The sequence below is a fragment of the Chiloscyllium plagiosum genome, chromosome 12 (assembly GCF_004010195.1).
Source record: "Chiloscyllium plagiosum isolate BGI_BamShark_2017 chromosome 12, ASM401019v2, whole genome shotgun sequence".
Taxonomy (NCBI): Eukaryota; Metazoa; Chordata; class Chondrichthyes; order Orectolobiformes; family Hemiscylliidae; genus Chiloscyllium; species Chiloscyllium plagiosum.
The window spans coordinates 34,228-49,004 of record NC_057721.1 but is presented as its reverse complement, the minus strand read 5'-3'; the positions used below and the strand labels follow the sequence as shown (position 1 = coordinate 49,004).

Here is a 14,777-nt window from a genome sequence, read left to right as displayed (position 1 = left end):
CAAAGTGTTACAGTGAGACTAAGAGTCAATTAGATTGACGGTGTGCAATACAGTCTCTAGAATATAAAGACATGAATACAGTCCTACCTTGCATCTCTCCCCCTTTCCCATAATAGTGCACATGCTTTCTTGACAGATAATGATCCAATTCTTTTTCTAAAGCCTTGGCCGACCCCGCCTTCCCAGCACACTCAGACAGTACATTCCAGACCCTAACCCCTCGAGTGAACCTGTCTCCCCCCACACTCTCAGACAGTACATTCCAGACCCTAATCACTTGCTGCATGAATAGTTTTCTCCTCATGTCGTCATTGCTTCTTTTGCCAACTACCCTAAACCCACATCCTCTGATTCACAATGATGGGAACGGTTTCTTCCTTCATACGCTGCCCAGAAAGTTCCGGAGTTTCAAAATCAATCACCTCTCAGCCTTCTCCAAGGTGTAAAGCATGGATAGAGGATGAAAGTATGAGGCTTTTTTCTCAGGGTGGAGTGATCAAATACTAGTAGGCACAGGTTCATGGTGTGTGTGTGTGTATGTGTGTCATTTGTGAAGAGTAGTGTGAGGCAGATTTCTCACACAGAGGGTGGTGAGTGCGTGGAAAGCATTGCCAGCATTGCCAGAGGAGGTGGTGGAAGCAGACACATTAGCAGCTTTCAAGAAGCACTTGGACGAATAGGAAGGAAATAGAGGGATACGGATCCTGTAAGTGAAGACAGTTTTAGTATGGAAGGGCAAAATGTGTTGGCACTGACTTGGAGGGCCGAAGGGTCTGTTCCTGCGCTGTATTGTTCTTTGTTTCTTGTTTTTCGAGAATAGTCTTAACTTCTCCAATCTCTCCCCTTGACTGAAACTGCGCATCCCTGGAACTATTCCTGAACCAGGCCATCTTCATGGGGTGTACAAACAAAATCTGGGATCCAAAAAACTTGGCTTTGTGATGGGAGACAGAGGGTAATAGTAGAAGGCTGCTTGTGTGACTGGAGTCAGTGCAGTACCTCAGGAATCTGTGCTGACTCCCTTATTTTGTGACATGTACATAATCAACTCGATGAGAATGTGGAGACGACGATAAATAAGTTTGCAGATGCACACAAAGATTGGCCGAATGATAGAGGACAGCTAGGAAATTCCTAGAGGCATGGCATTCATCCACAGATTCTATCAACAAATACATCGACCTGGAGCCAATATACCGGCCACTGCAACGGACAGCTGGAACTGACAACCGGAAGTGGCAGAGACAAACCACTATAAATGCCAGGGGAAACATCACAGAAGCATTTCACAGGAGGCTTCCAAGCACTGAGGATGTCACCTAGACAGGGGACGAAACGTCTGCAACACAAATTCCCAGCTCGGCGAACAGAACCACAACACAAAGCACCCGAGCTACAAATCTTCTCCCAAACTTTGAAGGGGGTATAATTTTAAAGCAAAAGACAGAAGGTGTAGAGGGGATTTGAGGAAAAACGTTTTTCTGGTATGCACTGCTTGGAAGAGAAACCTCACAACATTTAAATTGTACTTTTTTTAAGAAGTGCTTTAAAAAGTGTCATGGTATTCGATGCTATGGATCTAGTGCAGCAAAGTGGGATTTGTATCTTTGGGGGTGCAGACTCAACAGGCTGAATGGCCTCTTCCATTCTGAATGATTCTATGATAACAATGTTCAACCAGGGCAATTCTTCACATCTGATACCAGATAACTGTCAAAGCAAAGTCCTACTAGGAGTGATACTCCATCAGACAAAGATCAGAAAGACTGCAGATGCTGCAGACCTGGTCACACTGCAGCACCAGCCCTACACACACGTAGGATCCCAGTATTTCATCTCCTCCATCCTGCAGCTAAATCATTTTCGGATATGGAATGCGTACCCGTTGTTAAAGTGGAGAATGGTCATCATGACACTCTGGAGCTGGAAATATATCGCCGTTCCTTCACTGTCATAGGATCAGAATGCTGGAACGTCCTTCCTAAGGACACTGACGGTGTCCCGACACACCATGACCTGCAGTGGTTCAAGAACCATTGCTTTCTCAAACAGCAATTCCGAAAGGGTAATAAATGGCTGAACCCAACCAGTGACATTGACATCCAGCAAATATGTTAAAAAACAAACAACCACAGAGTTTGTGGAGAGCTGTGACACTGGAAGAGATGAGAGAGATAATGAGTGGTGAGTTTTTATTTTGAAATAAAGGAAGGGTTTTCGAAACCTGAAGGTTTGTGGAATATCAGCATGTTCAGTGAAGAGCCAGGATGGGTCAGTGAGAGTCAGTGTAGGTCAGAGTGAGCACATGCGTGTCAGTGAGAGCCAATGTAGGCCAGTGGGAACCAGTTAAAAACAATGACTGCAGATGCTGGAAACTTCTATTCCAGTGGGAACCAGTGTAGGCCAGTGGGAACCAGTGCCTGTGGGACCAGTGCCTGTGGGAACCAGTGCAGGCCAGTGGGAACCAGTGCAGGTCAGTTGATAGGTGAGAAGGATTAGCAACCTTTTGCTGACCTCAAGTTTTCGGAGGGTAGAATGTGTGAGATCTGTTTGGAGCGAGTTGGACAAGTCATGTCTGTAGTACAGTCATGTCTATAACAGGCACAGATGAGGGTTTCAGCAGCCAACGCACTGAAGCGGGGATGGAAATGTGCGATGGTGCAGAGATGTAACAGAAACTCATCTCACGCTCTCAAACAGGTGACTTCAGGAGAGTATGTAATGAACAACCAGAGACTGTGCCCAAACACAATGGTTTAAACCTTGACATATCAAGCGATGAACATTTCTGCTCAGCGAGTGCAGGATATCAAACAGTAGTCTGGTAATTTAGGGACAGTGATGGGGTCCAATAAAATAGCAACGAGGCAAAATTGACCTATCATTCCAATAGTTACACCTTTTTGAATATCCATTTTTAATTTATTCTTACTCTACAATTACGGATATAAAGAAACATCTTTACTTTCTGTGATCTTATAGTTAAACTTTATGGATATTTTCATTGCTTGCCCCCTCGTATTGACATCCTGCTAACCCTTTATTATGTTAACCACACACAATGCCTACAAACAGCAGCAGATCAGATGTAAACTGCTCGAAACTAAACTGGACTGCACACAGGCCACAGACTCCCATTGGATCATCATGAAAAACTGAGCTACAAAATACAGAGAGTCTTATACTTCGATGTATTAAAGTAAGTATTATGCAGACATTTCTCACCAAACAAGGTGGAAATATGCAACAAGGCACCACCAAGGGAGGTGTCAGTGCTTGTCCTAGCTTTTTGAAAGGATTCTCAAGAGGTCTACTACTCTTTGACAATAGTTCTGCAATTCCATCATCATTTCATTTCCATGTTCTGTAAAAGTAAATGTACAAAAGGCAAAGCATTTTGTCTCTTCCGATATATAAACTATTTAAGCATACTCCTAAATTGACAAATAATTGCTTGTAAGGACATCAGAGGCCAGTAGGCATTTATTCTGTTGTGGCTTTTGAGTTGAAGGGAGTACTCTCACAAACTTAGTTATTTTTAAATGAGCTTTTATGGACATTTCACGTTGTGGGCAGGTGGGACTTGAACCTTTGGCCCAGAGATTAGGACACTACAAATATGCTGCTGGAGAGCCCTTCTCATAACCTTATACACTTTGACTTTCAGACCTGTTGTGTATAATAAGTACCCTTTAAAAGACACCATTACTGGATAGTAGTTCTCTTAATTCCTTAAATTAAAATCAATAGTCACCGCTGACCCAGATAGTTTTGGCGCAGGCAGTGCACAAGTATCCTGAGAACCACTTAAATAAGAATCATCTTCATTATGATTAATAGAAGACTCCTGTTGTAGTTATAAACATTATTGTGACTGATATTTATCACAATATTGTATCCTGCAGTCTGTACTGTTACTCTGCTGCATTTATATAGTACAATCTGCCCTTAAAGCACACAAAACATTTTTCACTGTACCTCACTACCCATGACAATAATAAATCAAATCAATGTACACAGGCTTAAAATTAACATGGAAAACAATACATTTAAACATTCTAGTCAGTCTTTTGAATTGGACCTCTCTTTCTCTACATCAATAATCCAAGGTGGTGTTTAAGATAAAAACACATATCAGGAAGTAGAAATGTGGTCATAATTTCAGCCCAAATATGATGGAGTTGCTCATCTCTCAACCCGTCTATTCTCCGACAGAGCTCAGATTTTGGAAAGTCAAACTGGCTTTTGTCAGTTTCACAACATCTGTGATGGTCTGTGCCCTGGAGCTTGACCATATTTTCTCATTATGCAATTTTGTTTTTACATAAAAAAACTTTGACTTGATAACAAAACTCATGGATAATGGGAAGGCCAGCAGAGGGTATTCACATTAGCTGGGCATTATTTGACAGCTAGATCGCACAACTCTTTCAAATCTGTGGAACTGACAAGAAAACTTGCTCACCTGGTGACACAGAATGGTTTGTTGCACCAACCTTGCATACCCATCCAATCGAACACCCGAATTGCTTCGGCTCCTCATTCTGCCCAGTAACGTTGGCTACTATTGGCCAGCAGTGACCAGCTGTTACTAGTATTGTCCAGTCCAATGTTAACCAGCAAGTACCAGTATTGCTCAAGTACCAGTAGTAACTAATTTAGACCAAAGTTTACCAGCATGGACCTGTAGTAACCATTATTAAATAGAAGTAACAGCATTCACTAATAAGAGTTGACGAGCAGTTAATAGCACTGATCAGGAGTAACCAGTGTAAATTTCTGACACCCTCGAGCAGTTTGACCAGTAGTAACCATTGTTAATCAGCAGTAACAGCATTGACCAACAGTTATCAGGATTGGCCAGCAGTAACCAATGTTGACCAGTAGTAACCCGTGAAGAGCAGCAGTAACGAATGTTGACCAGTAGTAATCTGTGAAGAGCAGCAGTAACGAATGTTGACCAGCAGTTTTCAGTGTTGATCAGCAGTAACCAAGAAACAGCAGCAGTAACCAGTGTTGACTAGCAGTAACCAATGTTGACTAGCAGTAACCAATGTTGACCAGTGGGTGCCAGATTATGGGTCAGCGTAGTACCTCTGTTCACAATCTTTCTCCAGTGCTGTTGGTGAACCTGGTCAAATAAAGTTTACTGTCACATACAGAGACACAGAGATAGGGACAAATCGTTACCTGTTTCCCACACATTGTTCATGGACTAGACAGCTGGGCAAAGAAACACTGTGCTGCTTACTTTCCCCTCTCTCTCTCACTCAAACACACAGTGATCCCTAACACACAGTGTGGCTTTGAATCATGCAGACCAGTCTCGCACTCACTACCCAGTAACCACCCAGTGTGACACCCACTCTCTGTCCAGCACCCAGTGTGTCACCCACACACTGCCCAGCACCCAGTTACAGCCCAGTGTGACACCCACTCTCTGTCCAGCACCCACTCACCACCCAGCCCACTCTCTGCCCAGCACCCAGTGTGACACCCACACACTGCCCAGTACCCAGTTACAGCCCAGTGTGACACCCACTCACCACCCAGCCCACTCTTGCCCAGCACCCAGTGTGACACCCACACACTGCCCAGTACCCAGTTACAGCCCAGTGTGACACCCACTCTTGCCCAGCACCCAGTGTGACACCCAGGCCGGTGTATCTTCCATTGAGTGCAGCGACAATGTTGCACCGAAGACTCACTGCGACATTCTGGGCTGCCTGGGTTTATACTGCAGGATCCATTCACCGAGTTGCAGCTTTGAAAGTGTCCCTGTGCAGTAACATTGTATCCGGGCCCTGTATCGCTCTCTCTCTCTCTCTCTCTCAGTTCCGCACCAATGTAAGAGCGGGGGAAAGGGGTTGGAACCAGTGGGTCCTGAGCAGTATGTAACAACCTGAAGCCAGGTCTCCTGTGTAGCCTCAGGCCGCCTCACTCCCTCTGTTCCCAGCCCGCTAGCTCAGAGCCTTCCACTATCCCAACACTGCATCCCGGCCACAATCCTCCAACCTACACTCGAAAGATGGCCTCTGCATTCTGCTGTACTTCCAGGACCTTGTTGGTTGGTGTTGAACAGAGGAGTGCACCGCCTGACAATCCCGGGCTTTACTGCAAATGCTGCTGCGTCGAATAACATACGGTAGCTCTCTGTGCCAGAGACGATTCACCTCGGAGGAGGTTCCCTCATTATCTCCTTTTTTTAAATTTCAAAAATAGACTTTATTCATTTAAAAACTTTACATACATGTATAGTCATGGGGAGCATGACTAGGGTGAAAAGCCAAGGTCTTTTTCCAAGGATAGGGGAGTCCAGAACTAGAGGGCAGAGGTTTCAGATGAGAGGGGAAAAATTTAAAAAGGACCTAAGGGGCAACTTTTCCACACAGAGGGTGGTGCCTATATGGAATGAGGAACCGGTGCAGGCTAGTACAATTACAGCATTTAAAAGGCATCTGGTTGGGTATATGAATAGGAAGCGTTGAGAGGGATATGGGCCAAGTGCTGGCCAATGAGACTGGATTTATTTTGGCTATCTGTTGGCATGGATGAGGGTCAGTTTCCATGCTGTGTGACTCTTGTCACAAGAGTAGTTCAAATCTATACAGTCTTTAGAGACAAACCCAAGGCATTTCTTACTTGTACAAGACCATGATTACATATATTTGATGCAGCAGGAAAGTCTAATAACAGAATGGATCCATCCTGAAGAAGGGTTATACCCGAAACATCGACTTCTGCACCTTCTGATGTTGTCTGGCTTGCTGTGTTCTTCCAGCCTCCTGCCTGTCTACCCGAATTTTAGGATCTGCAGTTCTTTTTGTCTCTAACCCCATAACTTCAGCAGAAAGCCCTCAGACAGTGATCTTTCCCCACCGCCCCTTGGCAGCAGCTGCCTCAAGCTTCATTTTTGTTCCTCAGCACATCGTTGGAATGTGCCAGTCTGCAGCACATAGTCGGGATCAACCCCTTCTCCTGGAAGACTAACAAGTTTTGGGCACACCAAAGAGCATCTCTCACTGAGTTTATGGTCCTCCAGGCACAGTCAATGTTTGCCTCAGTGTGAATCCCGCGGAACAGACTGTAGAGCACAGAATCCCGCGTCACAGAGCTGCTCAGGTTAATCTCACCAGAAACCACTGCATCTTTCTCCAGACCTCCTTTGCAAAGGCACATTCCAGAAGGAGATGTGTGGTAGTGTGAGTCAGCCCCCCCCCCCCCCCGCAGCCACTACAAGGGCAGCGGGTGATGGCGCACAGAGTCCGAGCATACATGAAGGATATCACAGGGATGAGAAAATTGGAATAAACTGACAATAAATACAAACTAGCTAACCTCTTGTGTCCTTTTTCTACTGACTGGCCTTCTCCCTCAACCTCCCAGCTCTTGAAGAGCTTTAGTAAGTTTTATAAGTTAATTACCAAATGCACAGCTTTACCGGGATTTGCACCTTTAATTTGCAAGAGTTTAAAATCATTGTGTTCACTCTGGGGGAATATGGTATATGCACAAATGGCAGCCATGGAAATAAAGGATCTAGGAGCAGGAGTAGGCTTTTTAGCCCATCGACTGTGCTCAGCTATTCACCAAGATCATGGCTGATCCTCTATCACAATGTCGTATCCCCACTTTCTCCTTGACACTTTTAGATTCTGGAAATCTGTTCCTTACTCAAGTATATATTCTGTGAATTCATATCCACAGTCTTCTGGGTTGGTGAATCATCATCCCAGGCTTAAATAGTCTATCCTGAGACAACACCGATCAAAAAGCAGTGCTTCGAAAGCTAGTGCTTCCAAATAAACCGTTGGACAACCGTTGGTGTTGTGTGATTTTTAACTTTGTACACCCCAGTCCAACACCGGCACCTCCAAATCTTATCCTAAGACTGTGACCCTTTGTTCCGGACCTGCCCCCAGTTAAGAGGGAGCTTTATCCTGCATCCACCCTGTCAGAAATTGGCCTGGTGTGATCCCCTCTCATTCCTCTAAATTCCAGATTCCTGAAGTGGCTACACTCCTTGCAAACACAATAGAATCATAGAATAACATAGTTCTATGGTATGTATCTATGGTGTACATCAAACGATTGCAGCAGGACATTCCAGGACATCAGGGTTACCTTCAGAATGTCCCTGAAAATTATTCTCATATTCCCATCTTGCGGTCATCCTGCCCTGTGGGTGACCTGAATGAAGAAGGCCCACTTGTGAATCTGCGGGGGTGAGATCGAGTGCCTGAACCACCTCCAGACAAGCCAACTCCCCCAAATCCCTTCAGTTATCAGCTGCCCTCTTGTGGCTGAGTCTGCCGATGTGCATTGGACTTCTCAGCTACTTCTAAACTGGAGTGGAGGTACATCATCCCCGCTATTACCAAGGGACTGCCCGAGAAAGAGAAATTGACTGACTTTTTTTTGTTGGCATTTTTGTCGCAGCTTCAGATTGTGGGTTCCTCAGCTCTGAGGATATTTGAGACAAATTCCCATGAAATGATATAACGATGTTGCTCCTGTGACTGACATTCAAAGACATTTTCAAGAGGACAGGAATTACCCAAAGCAATACTCAGTGGTGAGAATAAGCAAGCTTCAACATTCCATGTGATCGCTCAGGATTGTTAATATGAACATAATGGTTAATATGAAATCTTGTGGCTCTCTTTCACTTTCAAGGTGTGTCCATAGGTGGCCATACAGACCAATGCAGCTTCTGCAGGGTCTGTTACACTTGGGGCAGAAGGTGGTCATGGGAAATAGTGAATAGAATAGAGTTCCTACAATGTGGAAAAATGCCCATCAGTCCAACCAGACCCTACAAAGTGTAACCCACCCAGACCCATTCCCCTACCCTATTATTCTATATTTACTCCTGACTAACACACCTCACCTACAGCTCCCTGAACACTATGGAAAATTTAGCAGAATCAATCCACTTGACCTGCACGTCTTTGGACTGTGGGAAGAAACCCACACAGACACAGGGAGAATGAGCAACTCCACACAGACAGTTGCCTGAGGTTGGGATCAAACCCAGGTCCCTCGTGCTGTGAGGCAGCAGAACTAACCACTGAGCCACTGTGTCTCTGGGTGAGTGGGTTGGTGTAAACTACATCGCAGTCTGTCATTGGCAGGACGGTCCATAACGGTCCTGACATTCCAGGTCCCAAACTTCATCCTCAGGGTGTGGAAGGTGCCTGTGCGAGGGTTCTTCTAACGTGGGGAAACGGTTGCACACCGACTACCATTTGAACTTAGCAGTGCAAGGTCTTAGTGAGGGGATGGGGGAGCCCAAGACAACTGGAGAGCAGGCTCTGCTGTTTGGCCTTAGACTGCCTGTGGTGGAGTGCAGATAAACGGTTTGTCCACACTCCAAACTGTTATGGCTACACATACGGGGAGTTTGCACATTCTCCCCGTGTCTGCGTGGGTTTCCTCCGGGTGCTCCGGTTTCCTCCCACAGTCCAAAGATGTGCGGGTCAGGTGAATTGGCCATGCTAAATTGCCCGTAGTGTTAGGTTGTAGGGGTATGGGTGGGTTGCGCTTCGGCGGGTCGGTGTGGACTTGTTGGGCTGAAGGGCCTGTTTCCACACTGCAAGTATTTTAATCTAATCATACTGTAGTGAAACTATTTAAAATCATTTTTCTGGAAGGGTGAAACAATTTAAAAGCACTTTTTTTGAAGGGCCCTGCAGAGCAGTGATTATCGAGCAATGTGAACAAAGTCCTGTTAAAGAGGCATCAGGACAGGTGAGCAAGAATTTTGCTCAAAGTGGTAGGTTTTAAGGGACTGCTTGGAGGAGGAGAGTGAGGACCGAGGGGTGGAGAGGTCTTCAGAGGGAATTCCTGAGCTTAGACTCTGAAAAGGCAGCCACTCAGTAACAGTGTGATCAAAAACTTGCTCTTTTGCTGAACAGTAGATTCCCTAACAGCATGTCGACTTTTGAAGCGCTCTCGCTGTTGTCATGTGTAATGTGTCAGCAGTATTGTACACACTAATCCCCCACAAACAGAAAAATGTTCATGACTAAATCACCTGTGTTTTAGTGACAACAACCAAGGTTTTAATGTTTGACAGGACACCAAGGACAACTTTTTTGGGGGGTCTTTTGGCTGGTGCTGGGAATTTGGTTTGTTTTGCATCCACCTGAAAGGAGAGATGATGTTGTGAGACTCCAGCACTCATAGTGTCATAGAGTCATACAGCACAGAAACAGACCCTTCAGTCCAACCAATCCATGCCGACCATAGTCCCAAATTAAACAAGTCCCTCCTGCCTGCGCTTGGCCCATATCCCTCCAAACGTTTCTCATTCACGTACTTAACAAAATGTCTTTTAAATATTGTAAGTGTACCCGCATCCAGCACTTCCTCTGGAAGTTCATTCCACTCATGAACTATTCTTTGTAAAAAAAGTTGCTCCTCATGTCCATGGTAAATCAAGGCTGGGTTTATACAATTAATTGTTCCTTGAAAGTGGTGTCACAGGTGGACAGACTAGTGAAGAAGGCATCTGGGTACCATTGCTTTTATTGTCAGTGCATTGAGTATAGGAATTGGGCGATCATGTTATAGCTGTACAGGGCATTGTTTAGGCCACTTTTGGATTACTGTGTGCAATTCTGGTCTCCCTGCTTTCAGAAGGATGTGAAGGTTGTGAAACTTGAAAGGGTTCAGAAAAGATTTACAAGGATGTTGCCAGGGTTGGAGGGTTTGAGCTATAGGGAGAGGCTGAACAGGCAGGAGCTGTTTTCCCTGGAGCGTCGGAGGCTGAGGGTTACCTTTTAGAGATTTATAACATCATGAGGGGCATGCTTTGGATAAATAGACAAGGTTTTTTCCACACTGTATGAGAGTCCAAAACTAGAGGACACGGGTTTAAATTGAGAGGGGAAAGATTTAAAAGGGACCTAAGGGGCAACCTTTTCATGCAGAGGGTGGTGTGTGTATGGAATGAGCTGCCAGAGGAAGTGGTAGAGGCTGGTCAATTACAACATTTAAAAGGCATCTGGATGGGTATATGAATAGGAAGGGTTGCTGGCAAATGGAACTATATTTATTTAGGATATCTGGAACAGCACCCCTTTGAGGGCTGGGATCCTGAAGGACCTCAAGCAAAGGGGATTGTAGGAATGCAGTGGTGATCAGCCCAGGAGCCTGGACATATCAGTGCAGGAGTGAAGGATTAGAATACTTACAGTGTGGAAACTGTAAGTTTCCTTCAGTCCAACAAGTCCACACCGACCCTCCAAAGAGCAACCCTACATTTACCCCTTTAACCTAACACTATGGGCAATTTAACATGGCCAATTCACCTAACCTGTACATTTTTTGGAAGGTGGGAGGAAACCGGAGCCCCCGGGAGAATGTGCAAAGTTCACACAGACAGTTGCCTGAGGTGGGAATTGGACCCAGGTCTCTGGCGCTGTGAGGCAGCAGTGCAAATCACTGTGCCACCGTGTCGCCCATAAGGAGTGGTGGGTAAGTTGTTGGAAGTGATTCTGAAAGATATCCAAATGGACTTCCGTAAGGCATTTAAAAAGGTTCTCCATGGGAGACTGGTTAGCAAGGTTAGATCATATGGAATATAGGGAGAACTAGCTATTCAGATACAGAAATGGCTCGAAGGTAGAAGGCAGAGCGTGGTGGTGGAGGGTTGCTTTTCGGACTGGAGGCCTGTGACCACAGGGATCAGTGCTGGGCCTACTGTTTTTCTTCACTTATATAAATGATTTGGATGTGAGCATTGAAGGTACAGTTAGTACATTTGTGGATTAGTCCAAAATTGGAGGTGTAGCAGACAGCGAAGAAGGTTACCTCAGAGTAGATTACAATGAGATTAGATTAGATTACATTACATTACAGTGTGGAAACAGGCCCTTTGGCCCAACAAGTCCACACCGACCTGCCGAGGCGCAACCCACCCATACCCCTACATTTACCCCTTACCTAACACTAGGGGCAATTTAGCATGGCCAATTCACCTGACCTGCACATCTTTGGACTGTGGGAGGAAACCGGAGCACCCGGAGGAAACCCACGCAGACACGGGGAGAATGTGCAAACTCCACACAGTCGGTCACCTGAGGCGGGAATTGAACCCGGGTCTCTGGCGCTGTGAGGCAGCAGTGCTAACCACTGTGCCACCGTGCCGCCCACAACCACTGTGCCACCGTGCCGCCCACAAATGGGATCTTGATCAGATGGCCAATGGGCTGAGGAGTGGCAGATGGAGTTTAATTCAGATAAATGCGAGGTGCTACATTTTGGAATGGCAAATCAGAGCAGGACTCATACACTTAATGATAAGATCCTGGGAGTGTTGCTAAACAAAGAGACCTTGGAGTGCAGGTTCATAGCTCCTTGGAAGTAAAGTTGCAAGTAGATAGGATAGTGAAGAAGGCGTTTTTTATACTTTCCTTTATTGGTCAGGGCATTGAGTACAAGAATTGGGAGGTCATGTTGCGGCTGTATATTGGTTAGGCCACTTTTGGAATATTGCATGCAATTCTGGTCTCCTTCCTATCAGAAGGATGTTGTGAAACTTGAAAGGGTTCAGAAAAGATTTACAAAGATGTTGCCAGGATTGGAGGGTTTGTGCTATAGGGAGAGGCTGAACAGGCTGGGGCTGTTTTCCCTGGAGTGTTGGAGGCTGCTCTGATCATCTTATAAACCTCTATCAAGTCACCCCTCATCCTTCGCCGTTCCAACGAGAAAAGGCCGAGAGCTCTCAACCTATCCTCGTACGACTTCCTCTCCATTCCAGGCAACATCCTGGTAAATCTTCTCTGCACCCTCTCCAAAGCTTCCACATCTTTCCTAAAGTGAGGCGACCAGAACTGCACACAGTACTCCAACTGTGGCCTAACCACAGTCCTGTACAGCTGCAACATCACTTCACGACTCTTGAATTCAATCCCTCTGCTAATGAACGATAATACTCCATAGGCCTTCTTACAAACTCTATCCACCTGAGTGGCAACCTTCAAAGATCTATGTACATAGACCCCAAGATCCCTCTGTTCCTCCACCTGACTAAGAACCCTACCATTAACCCTGTATTCCGCATTCTTATTTGTTCTTCCAAAATGGACAACCTCACACTTGGCAGGGTTGAACTCCATCTGCCACTCCTCAGCCCAGCTCTGCATCATATCTAAATGATACATCTCTATGACTCTCTGACTCTATTTGCAAAATCATGGGCATGGATAGGATAACTGGACAAAATCTTTTCCCTGGGGTGGGGGAGTCCAGAACTAGAGGGCATAGGTTTAGAGTGAGAGGGGAAAGATATAAGGCAACGTTTCACACAGAGGGTTGTGCATGTATGGAATGAGCTGCCAGAGGAAGTGGTGGAGGCTGGTACTCTTCCAACATTTAAACAATATTGGGAAAGGTATGTAAATAGGAAGGGTTTAGAGGGATATGGGGCAAGTGCTGGCAATGGGTCTAGATTAATTTAGGATATCTGATCGGCGTGGACAGGTTGGACTGAATAGTCTTTTTTTCGTGCTGTATATCTCTATCACTCTATCACTTTATAAGATTTATATGTATTTGGAGAGGTACTGACAAATTACAGATAGTCAGCATGGTTATATTTTGCAAGGGAAATCACGTCTCACAAACTCGATTGAGTTTTTTGAGGAAGTAACCAAGAAGATTGATGAGGGCAGAGCAGTAGACATTGTTTACTGGACTTTAGTAAAATCTTTGACAAGGTTCCACATGGTAGACGAATTAATAAAGTTAGATCACAAAAGATAAACACTACCGCAGTTAGGCAGCAGTGTTGGGGTTTGAAGTAAAAAAGGAAAAAAAAAGAATTTAAAAAAACCAGGAGATTCAGAGTCTCCCCAGTTAATGGCACTGAATCTGTGCTGGCTGGGCTACAGTCAGTGTAAAAAAAAAGTTAGATCACATGGGATTCAGGGTGAGCTTGCCAATTGGATACAAAATTGGTTTTATGTTGGAGACAGAGAATGATGGTGCAGGGTTGATTATCTGACTGGAGACTTGTCACCAGCAGTGTTCCAAAGGGATCGGTGCTGGGTCCACTTGTGTTTGTCATTTATACAAATGATTCAGATAAGAATATAGAGGGCACAGAGTGATAGATATATACAGCATGGAAACAGACCCTTCGGTTCAACTTGTCCATGCTGACCATGGAAAGCGAGTTGTGAGGAGGACTGCAAAATTCTGCAAAGGGATATATATAGGCCAAGAGAGTGGCAAACGTTTTACAGATAATCGAAAAACGTGTGAGGCTGTCTACTTTGGTGAGAAGAATAGAAATATTATTCAAATGGAGAGAGATGGCAGATTACAATGGGTACAAAGGAAGCTGCATGTCCCAGAGCAATTCCAAATGTATTTATTAACTGAAATTAAATTGTGGGATTCAAATCCATTCCATCAGAGAACATTAACCTGGGCTTCTTAGGCTTCAATGTAGTAACTGCTATACCACCATGACTCTGAAACAACACCCACATCCCAAGAAGGAATTAATAATGTTCCACTTCTAAAAATTAACAAAACAATCTGGAAAAAGAGGTGATACGTGTCTTCATTATTTCAGAAAATGCTCAAATTTAATTATTCGATTAGCCACAATTTAGGAGTAAATCATGCAGATTAATTCAAACACAAAACAACTTCAAAGAACAAACAACATTCCAGCTCAGGAACAGGCCCTTTGGCACTCCAAGTCTGCGCCGATCCTGATCCTCTATCTAAACCTGTTGCCTATTTTCCAAGGGTGTGTATCC

General features: G+C 44.9%; 1 protein-coding gene across 1 annotated transcript in view; it reads right to left on the bottom strand.

Moving 5' to 3' along the window:
- The window catches only part of LOC122555467 (phosphorylase b kinase regulatory subunit alpha, liver isoform-like), a 112,580-nt gene extending 106,264 nt beyond the window's left edge, over positions 1-6,316 (bottom strand). The window contains exons 1-2 of the mRNA XM_043701494.1: positions 6,020-6,316; positions 4,466-5,131 (exon numbers count right to left, since the gene is read on the bottom strand). Of these exons, the coding sequence (XP_043557429.1) occupies positions 4,466-4,543 (78 nt within the window). The 5' untranslated portion in view covers positions 4,544-5,131; positions 6,020-6,316. The remainder of the gene's footprint in view (positions 1-4,465; positions 5,132-6,019) is intronic.
- Positions 6,317-14,777: the final 8,461 nt, after the last annotated feature.